The following is a 26,196-nucleotide window of genomic DNA, read 5'->3' on the forward strand; positions in this document are numbered from 1 at the left end:
TCTGCATCATAATAGAGAATGATCTTCAGATTCAACAACTGTCCATCACAGCATATTGGTCAAACCTTTTCTATCTCTTTGACAAAGAGTCTGCTCTGGGAATTATTCATATATAATCAATACATGGCAAGGAACAAGTAGGAATTATCCAGACTCAAAGATCAAAGGACTCAAATACAGACAAAAGTCATAATAGTCTGCAAACTTCAAAAAATCAAACGTCAAGAAAGTTCGATCAATCTGGGCATATGACAAGACAATTACAAAGGAAATCCAGAACGTTTAAAACAGGAACTCCAGAATGATTATTAAAGCTCAAGAAAGTTCAAACTGACAAACCAAGAACGTTAATCATTCTCCGTTTTCTGCACAATGATAGCAACTCTGTTTCTCTCTGTTTTGATCTGCAATTCAACTCAAGACAGAGAATGTACCATCCAAGATCAATGAAGAAACGTCAAGAGCACTTTCTAAGAAAGGACATAACTGCTTTAAATGCTAAACCATTAAAAGTCAAAAAGCTATTTCAAAGAAGGATTATTTTTATTCTGAAATAATGTTTCAGTCAAAAAGCAAAGTCTCTCCAACATCTCTTGTACCTTCATTCAGTACATCTAAAGCCTATAAATAGAAGGCCATTATCCCGATTCAAGGCAAGAAATTCAAGTGCTTCGAAATCCATAATCATTCATATACATACTTGAAATTCTGCAAAAAACAGAGGCAAATCTTACTCACTGATTTCTGCGAAACAGCTGCTAATTCATATTCATATATTAGTTTGCGCTATTATCATTAGATCCTTTGTAAAGAATCAATTCTCAAACAAGAGTTGAGAAATTTCATATTCTGTCAAAACAATCAAATTGTAAAAACTCAAACTATAAGAATTTCTTTATAGTTTGTTTTAAGATTACTTCCTATCAAGGTTAGATAGGTGCTGGTATTGCTTTCTAGGTAGAAAGCATTAGAGGTTTAAATAGATCAAGGTTGATCTAAGACTAAGGTGTTATAAGTTCAAGAAAGCTCTTTTACACTTAGTGGAAAATCTCACAGTGTGAGGACTGGACGTAACCCACGATTGGGTGAACCAGGATAAAATCCTTGTGTGGTATTCTCTATCCTATCTCTCTATTTATCATACTGAATTAATTAAAACATAAACTGATTTTCTATTTTCAACTAATCAAGGAACGTTCTCCGTTTTACTACTAAAACCAAGAACGTTCTCCGTTTTCTGTTTTCATAACCAAGATCAATCTTGAGTTATTTTCTCAAGTTTTTAACAGGAATTTTTAAAAGGTACATTTACAATTCAATCCCCCCTTTCTTGTAAATCGACATTGTTACTTCAGGTCTTTCATGAACGCACCAAACACATTAAAATTGATTGTCATCTTACTCGTCATCATCTTCAGCATGGAACTATTATTCTACCATTTTTCTCTTCTTCTTTACAGATTGCTGATTTGTTCACAAAGATGCATTTCATTAAACGTTTTCGTTTTTTAGTTGACAAACTCTCGACGCTCCATGTTAATGCATTGTGAGTTTGAGGGGAGATATTAGATAATTTTATTATATATTAGTAGTAAGGGTATTTTAGATATTTTCTATTTTCCTGTATATATACTCATTGTAACCCTATTAACTTTGGTTTGGTTCACTCTATGTTATGAAACCCTTGAGTGGCTGTTTCTCTTCTTTCTCTTTCTTCCTCTTTTCATTGTTAACAGTTTATTTGTTTACATTATCTTCATGCACTAACAATAGCTTCAATATTTCGTAAATATGAAAGAATTAATTGGTGGTGTATTGAACCGGTCCTAGAAGTTGAGGGCGAATAAATTAAGGACACATGTTCATGAAAGGCAAAATACATAGAAACAAAGTATCGATGATTGGAAGGTTATGTTTTAATATTTTTTATATATTAAGTGAATTCTTATGTGAGGTGAGGTAAAAAATTTGGCTTGACTAGAAAAAACTGAAACTCTAAACTGAGGAATTGAAAATAGATTTGGTTTTCAAAAATTCAAAAGTTAAATCAAATACAAATCCTCATTCATTGTTGCATATGAATTGCTTTTAGACATTTGAGGCCGTTATAACTTATCATGTATATTTTTCATAGAAGGTCGATAATTATTTTTTGATGTTGAGTTGGACCGTCTATCTTAAATATAAATTTATATATCTCTTGTATTCCCTTAATAAAATGTTTTGATTAAAAAAAAAAGAATAAAATAATATGAGCACATTTGAGCTTTCACCATAAAAGATTTATGTGCAATTAACCATTTCATTTTGTACAGTTGATAAGTGATGATGACGAATATAAACTTTGGTCTCAATGATGACTAAACGGTTTGAATTATGGGTTGATTTTTCGTTTGAATATGGCAAGTCCATCAATTTTAAGAATATAAAAAACGAGATCTCAAGCTTTGGTATCCAACCGGTCAACAAAATTTATAGTATTATTTCTGGTAACTTGCTATTTTAGATTACCTCTTCAATAAATAATGTTAAGTTTACATTTCTCGTATACTACACTACGAGCATGCATGCGACTGAATCATAGCACAAAATGTATATACGAAACGACAAAATATTGTAACTATGTTATATTTTAACTTAAATTTCAAATAAACTCCATATATGTAATGTAGAGGACAAACCTTATCTTGAATTCAACAAAAATAAAATAGAATAAATATTGTTTAAGCAACGAGGACTGAGGTCACTCTAAAGACTTTCCTCTATTGATTTTTCCCCCCTTATAATTAAATATATGCTATTAATTTATGAAACAATTTGTGCATAAAACTACTTTACACATAATTTAATTCATATGCAGAGTGTAAGTTTATACCAATTATTAAATCATTATGAATGATTGTGATCTATGCACAATGTAATTTTTTTTACAATAACAATAGTTACATATCACCGTGTAGATATTTTAATAATTAATCTAACAAGGTGTAATAATAGTGTAATTTAATTAATTAAATGCATGTGTATACAATATATATAAACTAATAACTTATTCAATTAGTATTTTTTTTCCTACAAAGATCTATATTCTTTTATTTAAATTAGTAAAAATTATATGAATTGAGAATGATACAATTCAAATTTGTTAAAATAAAAAAAAAAAAAAAATTTACGAACAATCTCATAACATCTAGATTATTAGCATAATATCTATAATTATAATAAAACTTACAAACATAAAGAACAATCTCATAACATCTAGATTATTAGCATAATATCTATAATTATAATAAAACTTACAAACATAAAGAACAATCTCATAACATCTAGATTATTAGCATAATATCTATAATTATAATAAAACTTACAAACATAAACAAATTTGAAGTATCTGACATACACATGTCTTGAAAGTCGTAACATTAAAGACACTAAAATTATTAATTGAATATAAATTTACACTTGATCGAAGTGAATCTATCAATTTGAACCAAATAAATACCACAACAAAATGAAAAATCAAACAGGATATCGAGACGTGAAATCAAATGCCGCACAAAGACGAAGAAACTATCTATCTATATATTAATATGTTTGTGTGTGAAAAACACTCATTTAATTAAAAGAACAAAAAAAACGTTAGATGAATAGTGTTACCAAAAGTTGCCTTAAATAATCAATCTCCAAAGGATAAAGAGTTAAGTAGAAAGTGAAAAGTGTTGGAACAACGACGGAACTCATTTTCAATTAGTAATTTCGTTGGATTTTCTAGAATGAATTTAGTTCTGCAAGCAACTACTCTATCTGATAATTGATATAAACAAAAATAACTTTGACGAATATCAAGAAAATTAATTAGGTATCATTAACTTTTTAAATTTAAATTTCATGTGAAATGTATTTTAAATTTATTAAATTGTCCATTCGAATGTCAAATATTCAACTATCTGACATTAAATATTTTTTTTTTAAAGTAAGAGTATATTAACAATACTAGCATTAAATGAGTGGAAAGTAATTAATTTTTGTCTATAGATTAAATTTTTGCTTATAAAAATAACAAGAGGGAGTATCACTTTTATGTTTCATCTTTTATGCAGGTTACGGGCTATAGCGTCTCATACAAACTAACCCGAATCATAATCGAGTTTTTAGGGGATGAGATAAAATGCCGTGAAAAAAATTTGAGTTTAAATTTTTAAAGTCCAAATCCTACAGTTTTTTGGATTTGGTGAACCAATGGCTATATAGAAGTCAATTTTGATAGCTCTAGTTTCCATGATTCCACAACCATGGTTAGAGTCCATGAATCATTTAAGAAAAATATCTTGTTTAGATGATCGATTTAACTATAAACTTATGGATAAACACTTATTATATAATTACGTTTATGTATAATAACTTATAAAAAGATACTACAAAAGATATATTAACATTAAAACAGTTATAGTAAAATTATCAATTTTTATGTAAATGTTGTCATGGTTCACAAAGAGAAAGAGTTATTATCTTTTGTATAAGAAAAACACTTCACAATAGAGAGCTAATTCAATTCGGTAATAAATTAAACACTTCACAAAATAATGAATGAGTTATCTTGTAAAATAACTATTTATCTTTAAATTATATTTTTTTTGAGTAACATTGAATTATATTTTTTTTTACTAATATTGGGTATAAAATAAATAATATGTTAAAAATTCAATTCGCAAAAACGATACAAACAAAAGACTTCACAAAAAGACAAATGAGTAATCTTGTGAAATAGTTATTTATCTTTAAATTTCTTGGATCATATTGCATGTCTTATTTGAAATATATAACATTTTTTTAAATAATTATTTATATCAATTTTCGATACATGTAACATGTTAAAAAGAAAAATATTTTTATACTTCATTTACTATTATTTTTACCATATACTTGCAATTACTTTAATAAATAAGGTAGCATTGAAAAATAATTATGAGTGTTGAATTTGTATTATAAAAAATGATAGATAAATAATTTGAAATAAAATTATTCTAAATGAGATGGAGTAAATAATAGTCTTCAAAATTACATTAATATATTTTTATTCATTATTTTAAGTTTAAAGCAAAATGATAACTGAGTCACTGATCAAATCTAGAAGAAAAAAAAATTGCATTCAATTTTAGTTCACTATTACTATTACATTTGCAATTCTATATAAATATTTAATCCTTCATAACATATAAAAACAATTAAAACAAAAAAATTATAAGGAGTAAATATAAGATCAAAGAAGGAGTATTAAGAAATTTGAATGAAGAGAGTTTACTGAATATTATATTACTTGATTGACTGAAAATTTGATTACCTATTTTTTTTTTTTGACAAATGATAATGAACGAGGGTTAACTCGTTATATATATACAAGATTGGTTGAAGCTCTTCCATTGACAACCTAGAGCCTTATACATGTTGAAGGAGCCTAGCAAATATAAGTTAAAAAAAGGAGCTAATTAACTAAAAATATACCATCAACTATTCCCATATTGAGTACGTCCATCTATATTTATATATGGAAAATTATATAAGTTTCTTTATATACGTTATTATATTCAATTTTTTTTATTTAATCAATACAAAAATTATCTATACTAAATTTTTATAGATATATTTATTTTTCATTATTTTTATCGAATTCACATCCACTCATTTTTAATCTTTAAAAATAGAAGCAACAATTATAACTTATCCAAAGAGTGTTATGAACTTATAATGACATTAAACCAAAAATTAAATCCATATTAATATTAATCACATTAAATTCGGTCATAGATTTCATGAATGATCTTTGAATGCATTTAAACAAAAACCAATTTGCAAAGGTGGAGCCTGAGATCCAAGACTAATTCAAGGTTTCTAGTCAATTTTGTTTCTAAGTTAGTCTCTTCTATACTTCTCATACAATAAAACATCGAAGTTTATTTTCAAATTTAATGAATAGATACTATATTTGTACTATAGAGGACCTTTACACTAAACCCTAAGTTACGGTTGGTCCCAAAGAAAAACAACAGTACAAATGGGCTCGACCAACAAGTGGATACACACCGTACATGTCATGAATTTTCATAATTTTGAGAATAAAATTCTGAATTAATTTATTTTAAAATTACATATTAAGAAGATTCAGATAGATCTCCGTCATCTCCCTACATTTGAGTAAAAACAAAAAGTAGATTTCCACAAAGCAATAGCTCAAAATGGTAATAAGTAACTTTTTTATTGCAAATAAAAACAACTATTACATTTCACGAACAGTACATCGAATATCGACAATTCAACTTAGACTTTTTTCCATACAAAATGTATATATAGATGTCAATGTTACAAAACTTCACATAACTACATATCTTTACATCATTACAGTTGATTTTCTCATTTTTCCCTCTCTCATTACAAACCAACAACGATCGATGCATAAATCACAATATAAAATATTTTAGTCATACATTATTTAGCTAACGTACATAGCTTATATTTAAAATATTAAAACATTAATTTAACTTTAGCTACGATATATGACAACAGGTTTATTTATTTTTTTATTACAATTTTAATCTTAGTCTTTGGAATTATTCTCCAATTGTAGTATAATTTTAAAACTTGTTTTTGTGTGAACTATAAATTTGCAAAAACTTGTATCACCTTTAAATATTTCAATAACTATATTAAAGGCTAACCTGATACAAGCTTAACAAATTTAAATTTTAACGCACAAAAAATAGGTTTATAAATTAAACTACATAATGAAAAATAAAAAGCTTTATTTTTTATATTTTTGAAAATAGAAGAAAACTTAGATACAATACTAAAAAAAAATATTGGTGATATTCTTCCACTACAACACAACACAACATGTCATGTTATGTTTGTGATTGGAGAATGAAACCAAGTATAAAAAGTATTCATAGTATTGGTAATAAAGTTATCTCCTTAAAAAAATTATATTTTACCAAGCGTAGGTTCAGCAATGAATTGAACTCCATTAGCAAAAACCTCTTCAGAAGAAGTAGAAGATTCATAATGAAACACATAAACATTGTATTCCACGTGAGCATCACCTTTATGATAATCAACAAAGTGAGTTTTAGCTTGAAGAAAACCACGTGCAAATCGAAATTCCCCGGTCCCACCAATAATAGGCATTTCCCTTATAAGATCACCAATTGCGTTACGCCCCAAAACGGTTATTGCACTGCCGTTAAATTTACCGTCCGTAAAAGTAAAAGTCATTCCCATAACAAGTTCTAATTCCAAAACAGCGTCTTGAGAAACGGTTACATAAAAACCTTGGGCTTTTCCAATTTGTTTGGAGTTAAGTTCAGGCCCAACAGTTAGTGGGTCCTCTATAATAACCAAAGATCCAAATGGTAAAGGAGATTTTGATTTACCACTTAAGGGAGATTCCACGGATATGCTAACCGTGGGCTTTGGGCCTGAAACGATGTCATGGAAAAAAAAGTGGATGTGTGTGAGTTTCTCTTGTTTGAAACCTAGGTATGATGGGGATATATTTTGGTAGTAATTTGCGGTGACTAAGGAAGAGAAAAGAAAGGTGGTGAAGAAAGTGTATAAGAGGGTTTTGGAATGGGCCATAGTGATATATTGATCAATAGGTGAAGTAATTATTAGTAATGAATTTGATTATAGATTGTAATTGGTTAGTGATGATTTTTTTAGGAGAAAGATGATTGTATTTATAATGAATTGAAGGATGTGAAAAGTATTTGAAGAGTGACCGCATAGTTAATTAGTTACTAATATCATCCGCTATATTGTGCATGATACTGCCATTTTTTCTTTTTTTGACTAAACATGATACTACTACTTGTCTAACGATTAAAAAAATTGTAATATAAAGAAACGATAAAATTGAATTCAAAGTTGAATGGATTAAATAAATCAATCTAATATTTTTTTAAAACAAAATCTATCCGATGTTTTATTTTATAAAGAAAATCAATCCAATTATTTATTATCAAGTTGAGGGTGTGACAAATATTTGGAGAGAGGGACCGCATAGTTAATTAGTTACTAATATCTGCTATATTAATATTATCTACTTTGACTAAAAAATAATAGTATAATCTACTGTGCATGCATGATACTTTTGTGTCTAACAATAAAAGAAAATTGTAAAAACAATAAAAATTAGAAAATTGAATTTCTTACGATGATACCCCTCTCAATTAACTTGTGCAACTGGAACATTGACACAAGTCTTTAATATAGGAGGATTCCAATTTTTTTTATAATATGCACTGACATTTGAAAAATTAAATTGATATCTTTAATTTCGTATATTAAACACTCTAAAATTTTATATTTGTACATTATATCAAGAATAAATAGTTAGTTTCTTACCTTTGAGTCTGTGTGACAGCGGCTGCAGCCTACCGAACGTCACGCTCCAACATTACATGTTATGATTTTGTGATATTAAAGTTTAGAGGTTCAATTTTTATATTCGATCAAGGCCTAAAAAAATATTAAGGTGCCTTGCTCCTATCCATAATTTTTGAAAAATCCAATTTTATCTCTATCATTTTTATCTATTTTCATTGAAAAATTTTAGATCAATTTTAATACACACAAATAGAAAAAAATTTACTTATCGAAAATTTCAAAAACAAAATCTTTTGAATTCAAAGTTGAATGGATTAAATAAATCAATCTAATATTTTTTTAAAACAAAATCAATCCAATGTTTTTTTTTTTTAGCAATCCAATTATTTATTTATCAACTTGGGGTGTGATAAATATTTGGAGAGAGTGAACTCATGGTTAATTATTCACGAATATCTGCTATATTTGTAAATAATTTGCATGCATGATACTACTACTCGGGTCTATCAATATAAAAATTGTAAAAAGATAAAAATTTGAAAATTATTTACGCTCATATCCCTATCAACGACCATTAATCAACATGTGCAATTAGAACTTTGACACATGATCCTAACTAACGAAGTTTTATTTTTTATATATAATATATCATAATTTTTGAAAAATTACATTGATATCTTTAATTTCGTACATTAAACAATTTAAAATTTTATATTTGTATCTTATATCTAGAATAAATAGTCAGTTTCCCACTCTTGAGTATGTAATAGTGCATCCTTTCAGACATCACCATCTACCATCAAATGTTAGGATATTGAATCTTGATGTTAGGGTTTTGTGATTTTAGATGCTCAATTTTTAGATTCGAATAAAGTCTCCAAAAACATTAAGACGTTATGCACCTATCCCTAATTTTTTGAAAATCCAATCTTACCTATATCATTTTAATCTCTTTTCATTAAAAAAAATTTAGACCAATTTTTTACCACACACAAATACAAATATTTCGATATAGAATCTTGGTTTCTAAAGATCCGGTTTAGAAATTAACTTACTAAATATTTCAAACAAATTTAAAATTTTCAGAATATAAAAAAATAAAACATTTACATATCGAAAATTTCAAAAACAAAAGCTTTCAAAAAAATTCGATATATAAAACAAATTGAAAAAAAAAAATCAAACTAAATATATTTGAAAACACGAAATTTTTTGTGAGAAAATTGAGATAATATTTTACTTACTAAAAATTTTTATATAAAAAACTATAATTTCTGAAATAAAAAAATTATTTATTTAAAAAAATTCATTAAAAAAAATATGCTAGTAGTAGTTAATATGTGGGATATGCATTCTAATTCTTTAAAATACGAATTAAAAAATGAATGGATTAAACAAACAATCCAATGTTGTAGTTTTAAGTTTCGTCGTTGATTAGTAACATTAGCTGGTTGGGGGTGTGGAAAATATTTGAAGAATGACCTCATAGTTAATACTAGTCGTTACTATCTGCTATATTATTCCTTAATTTTAAAAGAAAAAACTATCCGCCATATTATTTTCTACTGTGCATAATACTTATCTAACGATAAAAACTGAATTCAGAGTTGAATTGATTAAAATAATCGATCCAATGTCTTAAATTTCTAATAAAATACTTATTATTCTAGAACAAAATAAAATTGTCAAAAGGCCAAATTATCTTATGCTTAAATTAAGAATATAGTATTCAAATGTGGAACGCCACGACATTTCATGTATTGGACAACTATTACGTGCTGTCATATATTTGATGATGAAACCACACGTTAATGAAGTATTAGTGTGGTTTGGAATACATGGATGGATTTAGATGCAATAAAAACACCTTTTTTATATAAATGTTAAATTTGCTTTGATTACTAAACAGAAATAACAACATAACATTGGCCAACAACAGAGGAAATTGCAGAAGAATTACGGAAACAAACTTGGAAGGGCGTAATAACAATGATATTTCTCTTTTTTTAATCACATCACTAATATATCAAATGATAAATCTAAAAAATTAATCAAATGGAGGCAAACAAAATTTATAAATAATAGTATGACCCCAAGATATAGATAATAATAATTATTATTTTAAAAAAAATAGAAGAGATAAAATGGAATTATACATTAATATCTAACCTCTAACATATTTTAAATGTTAAATATTACATAAATAATATTAATTGAGACTATTAACATTTTGAGGGAGGGGAGGGGTCGAAGCCCACCTTTAATACGACTAGATTCGTATATGCATATATCACCTGAATAAAAATAAAAATTTATACAGAGTAAAAAACATATTTGATTATTAATTCAATTTGTAACCGATTATTTATTTTGTTAAATGAGTCGATAAAAATTTTAGTTGTATAAGTCAAAATTGGTGAAATGCGTTTTAAATATAGATTTAAATGATATACGTTAATATTATAAATAATTTTTGTACAATCAATAATAATTGTCAGATTATTAAAATTATTTTATATTAATCATATCTACCTTAATTTATGATCTTTTTGAGATAGAATATAATAATTATATCATATATATTCTCTCATCTACCGAATGGATCCTAAAATCATACAAAAGATTATTTTTAATTAATTGATATTGTAAAATATTTTACATCAATAATAAATTCTTAATTGATAAAATATTTTTAAATTTATAACCCAGACTCATTTATAAGAAAAAAATTGTATGTATTTGTTAGACTCAAATATAAGCAAACATAAAATAACCTATCATTATTTAATTTTATTATTTCAAAAATATTTTGATATTAATTTCTTAATATTGTGAGGATGTCAAATCGGAACAAATTAAGGATAGAAAAAGATGAATATGTATAAGTTAAGCTAATAGATGAATATGTAAACATATTTTATTTGTAATCGCTACATAACATTTCATAGAATAGATCTAGTTAAGCCAATAGATATTCTAAGTGTCACGGTGGTAGCAATTCTAAGCTAAAATTATTGACCAATGCAAGAGTGCAGTTAGCAATTATTCACTCTTCCTAATAAATAATCCCATTTAACTAAAACTATGTTTTTTTATAAGCAAAAATTCATGGAAGAGTACTCAAAATTGTTAGCTTTCAAGTTTATCACCTCAAGTGCAAGAATAATGAAAATATAAAATGAGATATATTGTAGGACTTATGATTTGTTTATTAAATGAATGAATTGATTTATTTATATACGTCTCATTCAAACTGTCTTTTAATTAACTAATTAACTCATTGAGTAATTAATTACTTAGTTATTACATACACCTAAGCAAGTTCAATAATGTCACAATGATGTGGCACAATGTTATTTATAAAGAAGTTTTTAAAATTTTGTCAAATAAATAATAATAAAACAATTATTAATTAATAGTATAGATTCAATATTATTTAATTTTATTAGTTGTGTCATATCAATATCATATTATTAGTGAGTACATCACAGCATTAAAATTGGAAGAGAGTCAATAAAATCATACAATTTGTATAACAATGGACGACAAACTCAATTTTAAAATAAAAGATTAAAAGTTAATATAACATTAAAATATATTAATTTTAAATAAAATAAGAGACTAAAATTATATTTAAATATTTTTATTAATTTGGACAGGGATGTTAGTATTATAAATTGTCCACCTCTCTTTTGTTGAATCTGATAATTTATTTTAAAGGTTTTATTTAGACTTTGAATCTTATCAAAACATTACTTATGTAGTTCCCCGGTCAAGAACACGCGTATTGAAATGTAACAATATTTTGACTCATCGAATTATTATTTTGCAAGCCAAATAAATATAAGCTAACTTGTACCAAAATAAATAAATAAAAGTTAGTTTATACTGTATTTAAAACTTAATTCAAGTGACCCATACCAATATTGTTAAATAAAATATTTTATAATTAATTACAGTAAAATTTATCATTTCTTCAAAAATAAAAAAGCTTATATCTTGTAATGTAGTTTCATTTTTTTTATTAGCTACCTTAAGTAGCTTTTAAGTTTATTATTTATTATTTTATAAAAAAATTACTCTTATTATTTTAAATAATTTTTTTATCTTTTATAATTTATTTATTATTTAAAATAAATATTAAACTAACTATAATTTTCTAATGCAAACGCACTGACCTTCATCGTTGTATATCATCAACTTTATTAGATGACTTTAAGTAAAGTAAAATGGAAGCAAATATCAATTTCAAATAGACACATGGATCTGAAAAGATATTTTATGAACTCAATATTAAGTTCATTTGAAAAGAATGGAGGTGTATCCTTTAATTATATTATATTAGTAAATTGAATTGCTGACTATTACCAGTTTTTTACATATATATTCCTTTTTTATTTTTATTTTTTTTAAATATCTCACTCCATAATTAAATTCTCTAACTGCCCTATTTTTTGGTTTCAACAGGAAGTCGTTCTCTGGGAAGCGACCTCCTGAAGAGGAAATTTTTGTATGTCAATAGGAAGTCGTTTTTCGGGGAAGCGACCTCCAACTGCATTTTTTATGTCAATAGGAAGTGGTTTCCCGGGGAAGCGACCTCTTTTTATTTTTAAATATAACAACAACAAAAAAAACAAAATGCAGTAGGAGGTCGCTTCCCCGGGAAACGACTTCCTATTACATAAAAAAATTTCCTCTTCAAGAGGTTGCTTTCCCGCAGAACGACTTCATGTTAAAACTAAAAAGTAGGACAGAAATTTAATTTAGGAGTGGGACATTTAAGGAAAAAAATAATAAAACAGATATATATATATATATATATATATATAAAACTCGACTATTACAAATACTTCAATAAATTTATTAACTATAAGTTATAAATGATTTGTTGATTTATCCGCGGAAAAGTATTTGTTATTTATGTCTGCTAGCAATTAATTTTTACTAAGTAGGGTCTAACACTTAGATATTTTTTTTTTAACTCAATTACACTAATTAGTTGCTGAGAAATGATATTTAAACACATTTTATTACATAAATATTATCATAAGTATATATTATACATATATAGCCTTCACATACTTTTTCACCTTTTTATATGTCTTTTTTTTTATATTTTTTTTGTCGTCCTTTACAAAAACAAACATTACACATTCATATTCCTTTTGTTCCATAATTCTCCTTTCTTCCTTTTATATACTTATTTGATTTCGATACATATTAGATATGAGAGAAACATCAAGATTTTCAAGGAAGATGAAGAAAAGTAGGAAAAAAAATCAAATTTTTAATAAAATAACTTGAGCAACCTTATCCCCTCCCTTTCAAGGTGACTTCTCATTTTCTTCTTTTCCCATAATGTTGAGTTTCGTATTTTTTCTTTCATTTATTGATGGGTTGTTTGTTTATGTTGTTTACTTTAACTTATTTACTTTAAGAACGTGTTTTTTTTAGACATTTGTATTGAGAAAAATTACAATTGTTTTTTGTGTATTTAGATTTGATTATTGTTTTACTACATTGTTTTGCTTAAATATTAATTTTTTTTATATACGTTTTTCTAGGTTCATACTCGATTTTTCTGGGTTTTCTACTCCTGGTTAATAGTATAAACATTATTGGTTAATGACATACAATAAGTGATTAATGAATTATATTTGTCTAAAAATGAGCATTGTAATTTGTTTATCAATCATATTAATTTTTATGTCTAAATATTAAGTTTCATCGTTGTTAATCAATGAAGTTAATCATATTTGAATTGTTAAGTTTCATCAATGTCTAAACTATTGGTAGGTCTAACACATTTCATATTATGTGATTAATGGTGTGCTAATTTTGGGTCTTTATGAGTTTTTGTTTCTAGTTAATAGTGTAAATAGTATTGGTAAATGAAGTACAATAGGTGGTTAATGAATTATTTATGTCTAAATGTGGTAGGTTTAACACATTTCATATTATGTGTTTAATAATGTGCTAATTCTTGGTTCCTAAAGAGCATACATTGGTTCGTGTTTGAATTTATGATCGAATGTGTGATTGTATTATTATATCTAAGATTGTACCAACTTATTATATGTTGTTGTTTAGGTTAGAAGTAATACGTCATTATTGAATCTTTTATCACAATTCAACACAACTTTGTGATAAAATTTAAACGTTTTATCAATTTTGTCACTTTTTTAGATGACATTTTATGGCAACAAACAGTCTTATAAATAGTTATCATATACGATTAAAAATGTATTTTTGCCTAAAATAAAATAAAAATATTTTTTTCTAATAATAGTAACTACGTAATTTGACGAACAAAACATTCAGAAAAATCCAAATTCAAATCTTAATCAAAATAATTGTTGGTCAACTTTACGTATATTTCGACAAAACTCTAAAGTTTTATTCCTCTAAAAACCATAAGATTAAAATAATAATAATAATATTAAATCTATTTAAAATACGAATCCTATTATCTTAATTAGACAACTATGGATACGTTGACTGCATGTAATTAGGATCGACCTCTTGCTCCAAAGAAATATTATTTACATTTACAACCACCAGAAACTCAAGTAAACTTCTTTTCCAAGAAAGATCAATGCATTCCAGTAGAAAAGCCGCCAATAAATTATAGCCTCAATTCCAGCAGGATAAACCTTATAGTCACCATGCGAAATCCTCTTTAGTATTTTCCATTACGGATAGTAAATACATATACAATTCACTAGCATTTCAAGGAAATCGTTGATCATAGCCGGAGGCCAGCAGCACCGTACTGCATACACCATCTACTTTGGCATTACATCCACTACAAGGATCATATAAAATGGGTTTTAATGGGAATGTCTTTGAGAGATGTGGTTCTGCCACTGAAGACTATAACTCACAGCTACAATCTTCCAATTTTGACAACAAAAATATTTCATCCAGAACTTTGTAGATCTCCTCAGATTGAGGATGTGATTCATCAGCCACCAAAAATTCTATAAAATCACCATCTATCTCTATTAAGCTATGACCAGGTATCTTCTTCACACCCTTGTCTCTCATCAAACTTCTCACTCTCCTTACATCACTCCATTTTCTGTCATTAGCACAAACATTTGCCAGCAGCATATATATTCCACTGTCTTCTGGATCCAAGCTAAGAAGATTACGCGCCGACAATCTGGCAAGCTCAACATTGCCATGCATTCTACAAGCATTTAGAAGGGCACCCCAAGCAGCCTCACAGGGTTGCATTGGCATATTTGTTATTAATTTGTAAGCTTCTTCAAGGAGCCCGGTTCGCCCTAGTAGATCAACCATGCATGCATAGTGTTCCCTTTGGGGTTTTATCCCATAGCTTCTCTCCATATTGTCGAAATATTCCCGACCTTCGGAAATTAAACCACCGTGGCTGCAAGCTGTCAACAAACTCACAAATGTGATATTGTCTGGCTTAAATCCCACATTTCTCATCTGATCAAATACATTGATGGCTTGCTTTGCTCTACCATTTGCAGCATACCCTGCAATCATAGAATTCCAAGAAATCAGATTTCTCTCTGGCATTGTACTGAAAACTTCTGCTGCTGCATCTATGCTTCCACATTTGGCATACATATCTACCATCACGTTTGCAAGAGTAACACTAAGAGACATTCTTTTACCAACAACAAAATATTGGTGAATCCAATAACCCAAATTCAAGCAAGTGAGCTGACCACAAGCAGAGAGTACACTCACTAAGGTGTGCTCATCTGGAACCAAACCTCCCCCAACCATTTCATGAAATAATTTCAATGATTCCTCAGGTTTGTTATTCTGAGAATATCCTGCAATCATTGCATTCCAAGAAACCACATTTTTCTGAGGAGTTTGATCAAAAAACCTCCTAGCAGATTCCAAGTCGCCACATTTAGCATACCCATTAACCATACAAGTCCACGAATAAACATCCCTGGTTTCCACTCTATCAAAAAGCTCTCTAGCAGCAATCAAATGACCACATTTCACGTACATAACCAACAACGCATTGTGCAAACTCAAACTACACCCCATACACTTCTCTTTCACTTTTTCATGAACTTTTTTCCCCATTTCAAGGTCACCCATCTCAGAGCAAGCCGAAAGCACCGCAATCAAAGTCACTTCATTAGGCTCAACATCACCTAACAACATCAATTTAAACACCTCCATAGCCTCATGAGAACATTTTTGTGCCGCGTACCCATCAATCATAGTAGTCCAAGTAACAACATCCTTATCAGAACTTTCATCAAACACTTCACGTGCATGTTTCAACAAACCACGTTCAGAGTAAAAATGAATCAACCCATTTCGCACAAGTAACTCATAATCAAATCCCATTTTCCAAACTAAACAATGCACCGATTCTCCTTCATAAACCCCAGAAAACTGCTCGCAAGCCTTTAGCGCAAAAACGAAGCTTCTAGAATCCATTTCAACGCGTCGTCGAATCATATAGAGAAAGAAAGAGAATGCCACGGCAGGTAATCGAGCATTTCCATAGCCTCTAATCATGGTGTTCCACATAAAAGTATTGGGTTCTTGGAAGCGATCGAAAAGAATGTGTGCGTAGTGAATATCTCCAGAATCGGCGAGTGCGCAGAACGCGATGACCCTGCTGACTGGAAACGCGTGGGTAATAAGACCAGTGACTGTCATGCGTGCTTGAATCTGTCTCAGTTGACGCATGGTGGAACATGATTCCATCACTACGAGGGTTGGGTTCGTGATTATCACGTTGGTTGGCGAGTTCCATTTTGGTTTTTTGGTGTGAACCGATGAAGACGACAATGGTTTATGGTGTTGGAAACGGTACGATAATCTGCGTCGTAGAGAATGATGAACAAAAAGAAACAAACTTTTCATATGCCAACAGATAACAAGAGAGATAGCATCTGTTTAGTTTTTAACAGGATATCATGTGTATTTTGCGAGTGCAGATTGTATCTACTTGGATAAATTACAACCGTTGATGTCGATCCACTAGACCACAATCTTAGTTGAGAAGAAAAAAAAAATAGATTTAACTCTCTTAATCTGAAGTCTTAGTTTTTTCTACAAATTGATGTAATCCATTATACCCTAATCCAGTGTTATAATCTCAATTTTCAAATTTGCATTCATTGCTCCTATTATATTTTATTGATGATTGTGCTGACTCAACGAGTGTTTTTTAAATCCGCAATCTCTCATAATAATGCTTTCACAATATCATTTTTTTTCCAGCTAAGTTGAATGTAGTGTTCATCTTCACATAACCAGCAAGAGTTAAGGCAACTAGCACTTATTGTAAGTAACACATAGTTGAGGCAACTAAAACTCTAAGTTTGCAATGTCCCAATTGTGACTTGTGATCCATTATTTATTTTTTCAAATAAACATGCCATAAATGTTTTGGACTCATCCAACGTCAATCCAATCTATCACGCCGATCAACACACAATCAAAGTTTTTTACTCCAAAGGCTAAATCTAGTTGTAACGGTCCCAAAACATAAACTATGTCAAATCCGTCCGTATTGATTGAAATTCAATATATATGTCCTTCAGATTGTGATTTTCGTTTATATAAATAGTATCATTAGAAATAGTACGTCATCCTTATCCTTGTACTTCTCACTCTTTTGGAACTCTCACTTACTTTGGCAAGTATACCCTTCAACCATTTCCAAATTTCTGTCCACTTCAACAAAACAAACCATCCTACTCCATCCAATTCTGATAAAAAAAAAAATTGTGGGCCTAGTACAATGAAAACTTCAACACCTAACATATTTGTGAGTGTGTGGATCCGAATCATTATAGGCACCCAAATCATTTTGATAAATATTCCATATCTTTTTGCATATGATTTGAGTCAAAATACACTTTAAAAAAATCACGTCTATTTAATTTTAAAAATTCCAAATCTCTAAAATTAAGGATGGTAAAATAAAAGTTGTTTTAAACATCCAATTATTCATTTTCAAATGTTCGCATGTGATATATATATTTAGATTTTGCCTCGTAAGATGAATTATAACATTGCCCCACAATTCAAATGTAATAAACCAAATGAAATCCGGCTTCCCACTACTCACATTTTAATTAGGGACATAAATTTAGCGGGAAAATATATATAGGAAAAAGAAAGACAATAAGTGAATAAACACAAATTATATCAAAATATGAGATTAAATTTTAAAGAGCACAGAGCTATACACCATCAATCATAAAACCTTACGTCAAAATGTAAACGATAACATACAAAGCTAACATGAAAATGAACCAATAATCTCCTATTTCCAAAACTTAACCTAAAACCGTACAATAAAAATCTAAAACTCCTGACTAACAGATCCAATTTCTCCTTTCCCCTTTCCAGCAACTTTCTTCGGTAACAAATTCTGATGAATGTTAGGCAAAACACCCCCATTGGCAATTGTAACAGATCCCATCAACTTGCCCAATTCCTCATCGTTCCTAACAGCAAGTTGAATGTGCCTCGGAATAATCCTCGTCTTCTTGTTATCCCTCGCAGCATTGCCAGCAAGTTCCAAAACCTAAATCCCAAAAAATTACAAACAGTTAGAGAAATTGACATCGTCAAATTTGTAAATGAAAATTAAATATAAAATAAGAAAAATGAAAACCTCAGCAGCAAGATATTCAAGAACTGCAGAGAGATAAACTGGTGAACCAGATCCAACACGCTGAGCATAACGACCGGCTTTAAGGAAACGAGCGATGCGGCCAACGGGAAACTGGAGACCGGCTTTGCTTGATCTTGAAACAGATTTGGTTTTTGATTTGCCTCTTCCACCTTTCTTGGATGTTGCTGTTGCATCAGAAGAAGCCATTGCGCCTTTTTAGTTTGAATTTGCAGTGAATATGGAGTTTGAATGGTTTAGTTTTGAACTTGTTGAGTCATGGTGTGGAGTTTTGTTTATATATAGATTTCGTTATTCATTCGGATTGGTTTGGAAGGGGTTCACGGGGATCGCCAGCGTGGCACTCTGAATGGAATTTGAGTTTTTAATTTTTGCTTTCGGGCGGGAACCAAAAATATTTCTGAATTCTCACGTTTCGTGCGAGTGGTATTGTTTTAGAAAGAAAAAAATTAAAAGAAAATTGAATGTTTTTTTTTATAGTTGGAAGATTTAAAATTGAATTTTTTTTTACTAAAAATTTTCAAATCTGACTATTGATTTATTCGATTAACTTCTTCCGAAGGAAACAACAAAAATTAAATAATTAATTTAATTTATATAAACAATTTTTTTTTATATTTTTATTCTTTATTATAAATTTGATATTGTTGGAGATGTAAATATGAGTTTATGTGAATATTTGAGTTATACATTTGATAAAATTTACATTATATTGAAGATGATAATTAATTTTATGATTTTGTTTTAAAATTTTGATGAATTTTTGTTAAAAAAAAATATGATAACATTGTTGATATTTTAAAACACAAAAGATTAAATTATCATTCAAAATTAAAATAAATGGCCAAATTAAAAGAAAAAAATAAAACGTTAACTGAAATTAAGTTAATAAATTATTTAGTCTAACGTTAACTATAGTGAGATTTTTAGATTATTGTTTCTCCCATTTAAAATATTTTTACAAATAAAATGAAATTATGAATCTTTTTAAGTTCCTAAATATGTAAATTTGAGTGATCTAAAACATTTTTTTAAGGATGATGACCCAAAATTTTTGTCTTTTAAAAATGTAGAACACACAGTTATTCATATATTTATTTTGAAATCTAAACAAAAAAAATTGTGACGACTAACTTGTAGTTAAATTTGAAATTTTAAAAATTATTCAAAATATTATAAATGATAAGTTGGAATTATTTTTTTCTCTTTCAAAATGTCAATTTTAAAAAGAAAAATCTATCGTCTGCTCCAAAACCATCGTTATTGTGCAAAAAACACATTTTGAGTTTTCATGTATTGTCTTTGGAAGTCATATCCCCATAATGCACTTCTTTTAACTTTGAAAATGAGGGTATATGTATATGTGTATATATATATATAAAGGAAAAATTGAATTGTTTAAATTATTAATAAAGTTAACAAATGTATGATTTTAATCATAACACAAAATCAATAATAATAAATACTGTTTTTATTTATTACAAAATAGATCAACCTAATCAACTTTTTAACTTTTTTAATTGTTTGTATTCTGATAATTTTTATTAAATAAATTTCTAAAAAAATATTGGTATTGTCTTTTTTATAAATAACTAATCTATTAAGATTGATTTTTCTTTTTTAAATACAAATAATACAAGTAATAAGAAATTCAAAATGTTTGTATCATATGGAAAGTGGCGTTGGAGCCCATTTTAAGCCATTCAAAACATAATTCATCATATGAATTAAAAAAAACAAATAACAAAAAGGAAGAATTCATATAAAGTTCTTAGGAATTAGCTAAACCATTTAAACAAAAAGTTAATTTGATCACATATATAAGACTTCGTGAATGTGAATTTTTTTTTTTCATTAAATAATAAGATATTATAAAAAAATATTACTTCTTAAAAAACTGCATTTTACTTTATTATATTATTATATATGTTTTCTCTCTCCTTTTCATTTTATATTATTATATTAATTATTACATTCATCTTCTCTCTCACACCTTATCTTATGAGTTTAATGGTATTGTATTGATAATGTCGAATGTTTTTACATTGTGATTCAATCATGACTATTTTATTTGTTACATTTTATCAAACGATATTTAAATAAAAAACAATTATCGAATATTTTATTGATGTGTCAAGTTATTTTTAATTGTTAGTGTAAAATAAGTTTACACTGACAATATATCTTATTTAAATCTTTATATTATTATATCTATAAACACTACAATGTTTTTGATTGTAGGTCACACTTCTCATAAGAGTTTAAATGTATTTTATTGACGTTATCTGATTTTAGATCACACTTCACTTAGCCACAATTTTAAAAGTGTTAATGTGTTTACTACGAAGAAAACCCATTGGCTAATAAAATTTAATAAGTACATATTTTAAGGGTGGTCTAAATCATCTTTTTGTTATTTTTGGACATAACCTGTTGCTGTGGAAAAAAAAAAAAAAAGAAGGAAAGCACATTTTGTAACTTAACACTCCTCCAAAATATCCTCCTTCAATCATTCTCTCCACAAACACATTTGAACCCTAAACTAAAAAAACCTTCTTCAAATACACCACCACTAGCGAACGAACCATAGCTGGTTGAGATTCATTTAAATCTGGTATAATCAAATTAGTTGTTGGCATATATTAGCAATTTAAAAAATAATATAGTACATTATAAATTAAAATATGAACACACTTAAAATAATTTATAATTATATAAACTATTAATTTATATTTAAAATGCATTACATATTAATTTGATATAGGGTAGTGTATGACTTGAAGTTTACGAATAAATAACAATTATCCGTAATCAACAAAATAACATTACTTTCAAAATAAAAATAAAATAATATTTATTAAATAAATAACTTCAAGTAAAAAAAAATATAAAAAAAACAAAACATAAAAGAAAGACTTACTGAAACTCAAAAGAAAATGTAGAGAGAAAAGATGGAGAAAAATATAAGTTGAGAAAAAATATTTATATAGAGAAAATAAAAATAAGAAATGCGAATAATATTGATCAGAAATAGTTGCCATTGTGTAGGCTAATATTCTCACAAAGTTGCAATAGTCATATTTTGTAGCGGCTTAAATGTTCAAACATTTCGATTTTGTGGGGTATATATCGCAACAAAATCTTTTTGCTGGTATTTTCAATTAATCAACATTTCTCCAACAAATTCAAATAACTGTTTTTCCAACAAGTTTGTGACCGTTTTTTGACGCCACAAATGTTACAATCAGAAAAAAAAAAAATTATTTGTGATAACTCTTTCAACTAAAAATAATAACTATTTTAAAATTTAGTATTTGTAAATGTTTTTTCAATAAGTAATTTGTAAAGATTTTTCCTAGTCATATAATCTTTTTTAATTTGACCGGAAATTAAGAATTTTCTTGTAGTATTAAACTGACGAAATTTTAAATCACATGTTTTTATTTCACTTAAAGACTAGGATGATAGTGCATGAGAATTTCAGGAATGAAAGTTATAAAAAATTAGATGATTTAACCGAATATACAATTATAATCAGGTAACATTGTAAAACTTTATTAGTGCAGGTTCTTTTTCTCTTTATAGAAACACGAAATTAAAAGCTACTTTTTTATACGGGACGAGTTTTGTCTTTATTTAATTTGTATAGTATTGGGTTTTCACCACACTTAGATACCTTTTTGTGAAACTGCCTTAAATAAATGTCGACAAATTGATTTGCCTACACATGTTGTAAATGAGGCTAAAACAGACTTGTCAACCACCCAACACAAAGGAAAAAGACAAAACAAGAAAAAGGAAAATGGATGTAAAGGGAAATCGATTTTAAAAAAGGTGAAATAAAAAAAAATAATAAAGTCGGAAACTAAAATCCAAATGGTAGTTGTTAAGGTATTCATGGGTCGGGTTTTATCGATTTTGGCAAAACTCATTACACAGGTTAATTAAATTTTGTTGGTCTGAAATGTAAAATATTTGCATTTTAAATAAAAAAACTCGATCTAGCATAATTCAGAGATAAATGGATTGGTTTAAATTCTTCAATTTTTCAAAAATTATATTATATGATTTTATTTTTTATAAAAAGTTAACATTTACACTAAATTCATCAATTTAAAATTTTAATTCTTAAATTTAATTAAAATACTTTTATATCAATATATAAATGTGTTAATTTTTTTCCTTCTAAAAAGTGCTAATTTTTAGTGACATAAATTTTAAAAATCACAAATTTTTTAATGGATTGAATTTACAGGTTTACATGTAGAAAATTAAAACTTATTACTCGAACCAAAATCATTTGGTGTTTGAACATATTAGTTTGGGTTGAACTTGAACGTATTTTAATTAAAAAAGTGGATTGAATTGATTTGCGTGAACTTGTGCCCACCCTTAATAGCTATGACTCCATTGGTTGATACATGTGATGAGTTTGTTGGAAAGAGTTGTGGTTAGATATTTTTACATCGATCAAGCATATTGGTGGCTCCAAGTGTTTTTTATTTTAGGGGTAATAATTAGAGTCCTTTGTTATATAGTTCGAATGCAATTTTATTTCTCTTACATTATTTTAGTACTTCAACTTTTGAATTTTTAGACATTTTATTTCACATACGAATCTTCCATATTGTTTCCTTGTTGTTTTGGTTGATTTTCAATGATGCCTATCTAGTTGTGTCTACCACCTAAAAGACTTTCATTAAAGGGTTGCATATCAGTGACTTTGTACTTAGGCTTCGGTAACGATCTCAAGAATACTAAAAAAATATATATCCATATTTGGTTTTCTTTTTCGATCTTCTGCCTTCACCTTTAAGGTTTGCATATCTACTATTTTTTTATGATTGAAGATATATTTAGATTTCATGATTTGCCACTATTATGTTGTCGATATTAATCTTGTGATATGTTTCAATATTTTTTAATTATTTGTAGCAAATGTTGACCTTCTTATATGCTGCTACCATATAAGATTGTTAAACATTTCGTCTATTTATGGATTTTCTTTTTAAGTATATTTCTTTTATTTTTAAACATATTAACTTATCATACTTTAAAAAAATAACATCAAAGTGTGATACTTTTTAACATTATTAGATGATCGTACACCCAATAACTTCTTAAAGACTTTTTTTTTCAATAGAAGGTCACATTTTCAAGATGCGACTATGTACTAAACTTATTTTTTTTCTTCTCATTTTTATAATTACAAAATTGTTTATTTAATAAAACAAAAATAATTATAATATTTAAAAAAAAATATTATTAATAAATTAAATAATAAAATTAATAATATTAATAGTAATAGTAAAAAATACCACTATTATTAATGTAATTTTATTTTATTATTTTTATTTTTTAATAATATTATATTTTTTTTAATATTATAAATATTTTTATTTTATTACACAAACAATTTTATAATTGTAAAAATGAGAAGGAAAAAAAAATGTATGCATCTAATACATGGTCGCATCCTAGAGTTGTAACCTTCTATTGAAAAAAAAAAAAAAAAAACCTTCAGGATGTCGCAGGTCGAGAGTGCGATCATCTACTAGGATGTCGCGATAATTTTTATTTTATTTAAAAGAATGATATATATAAAAAAAAAATCATCTATTTGTATATGCAATTAAACATTTTAATTATTTGTGCTTCTACATATTGTAATAAAACAATTATCATTCTCTTTGATCTCATATCTTACGACAATTAGACATTTATCTTAGTGCTTGTATCTTAAGGTATGTGGTTAAGCTTTGTTAGCCAAAATTGCTATTTGAAGACATAAGATTAAGATTCTTAATTTTACATTAGAGCGAATGTAGTGAAGACACCATAAGATTTTCAAGTTAGAAGACTTCGACGAGAATTGTGCATATCGGCCACTACCAGTGTTTACATCAACTTTTTTGTTTAGCCGACGTGGTTACGACTAGTATTATTTTTCTTTTAATTTTGTTTTCTTCATTAGTTATAGTGTATTTTATTGTATTGTATTGTACTGTGCTTCTCGAGTTGGAAATGTTCTAACACACTTTTAATTTGCAGGGACGTTAGATACAATTAAATTTAGTTAAATATAGTTTAAGGTAGATAGAAGTTAATTATATTTAGGTGAAATTTGATTAAGTTATTTACATTAAAATATTATACAAAAGTATATCATAATTTAATTGTATAATAATATTTGATATTATCATTTCAAATGTAATATTTATCTGTAATTATTTATCTTTATTTGACTCAACCATAATTTTCAACGTCTTATTTGTATATTAAAGTTGCGTGCATAGATAACCTTAATATTTATAATGCATTATCATAAAATGACAAGATTGTGTTTCTTCTACAATGAAAATCACTTTTTTCCTTTGAAAATATAGCCATCACACATTTCTTTCTCCAATCTACCTTCTTCATATTGGTTTTTAAAGATAGGTGATTTGAGACAATTTTTTAGTCTGAAATTACTCATGTACACCGTTTTCCTCTATCATTTTATATAAATCAGTGATTTTCAAATAAATCAATTTTTATGTGGGTTTTTGTTATTTCGTCGACTATCTACAATTGATTTTTTTTCCCAAACCAGTGCAGTGTTCATTTTATTGTCGATTAATTTCGATCAAGATCATGTGGATTCAATAAACAACTTAAGCGTTCTCAAAGTTGCAGATCCAGAAACATGACTATTTTAACTATTTTAATTTTTTAAGTATTTAACTATTTTATTATATTAGATTGAGTGATTTGAGTTTATTCATAATTTCATACTTATCATTTGTAATAATTTTGTATTTGTGTTTCTGGATCGATATACTATTTGAATATAGATGAATCAACATTGTTTTTAAGTAAATAAATAAATGAAGAATTAAATTATCAAATTCGAGTATGAAACATGTTTGGTAGATTGGCGAGTGTAGGTGCGGGTTCATATAGCAGTTGTGCAATATGAAATACCCAAAAAGGAAATGGATAGTCTCACGCTACACTAAAGTCCATTAAAAAAGAAAGATAAAAAGTTTGAATAGTGGAAATGAAAACACATGCAAAAAACATAAAATAAAATAGGCTAAATTACATTTGTGGTCCTTTAACTTAATCTCAGGTAACGTTTTAGTCCTTTATCTTTTTTTTTTCCCGACTTGGTCCTT

The 26,196-nt window shown here is 27.4% G+C and overlaps 3 protein-coding genes across 3 annotated transcripts; all 3 read right to left on the reverse strand.

Moving 5' to 3' along the window:
• Positions 1-6,234: 6,234 nt before the first annotated feature.
• Positions 6,235-7,723, reverse strand: LOC101491646 (pterocarpan synthase 1-like). The gene has a single exon (XM_004493568.4). It carries the CDS (start codon positions 7,627-7,629, stop codon positions 6,976-6,978), a length of 654 nt encoding a protein of 217 aa, XP_004493625.1. The 5' UTR covers positions 7,630-7,723; the 3' UTR covers positions 6,235-6,975.
• Positions 7,724-14,728: 7,005 nt separating this feature from the next.
• Positions 14,729-17,616, reverse strand: LOC101491953 (pentatricopeptide repeat-containing protein At2g22410, mitochondrial-like). Its single transcript, XM_004493569.4, has one exon. It carries the CDS (start codon positions 17,251-17,253, stop codon positions 15,253-15,255), a length of 2,001 nt encoding a protein of 666 aa, XP_004493626.1. The 5' UTR covers positions 17,254-17,616; the 3' UTR covers positions 14,729-15,252.
• A 925-nt stretch (positions 17,617-18,541) lies between these two features.
• On the reverse strand, positions 18,542-19,295 carry LOC101492287 (histone H2AX-like). Its single transcript, XM_004493570.3, has 2 exons — positions 19,019-19,295; positions 18,542-18,928 (listed from the first exon to the last, which is right to left on the reverse strand). Exons 1-2 carry the CDS (start codon positions 19,223-19,225, stop codon positions 18,704-18,706), a joined length of 432 nt encoding a protein of 143 aa, XP_004493627.1. The 5' UTR covers positions 19,226-19,295; the 3' UTR covers positions 18,542-18,703.
• Positions 19,296-26,196: the final 6,901 nt, after the last annotated feature.

The sequence above is a fragment of the Cicer arietinum genome, chromosome 3, assembly GCF_000331145.2.
Source record: "Cicer arietinum cultivar CDC Frontier isolate Library 1 chromosome 3, Cicar.CDCFrontier_v2.0, whole genome shotgun sequence".
NCBI classification, from domain to species: domain Eukaryota; kingdom Viridiplantae; phylum Streptophyta; class Magnoliopsida; order Fabales; family Fabaceae; genus Cicer; species Cicer arietinum.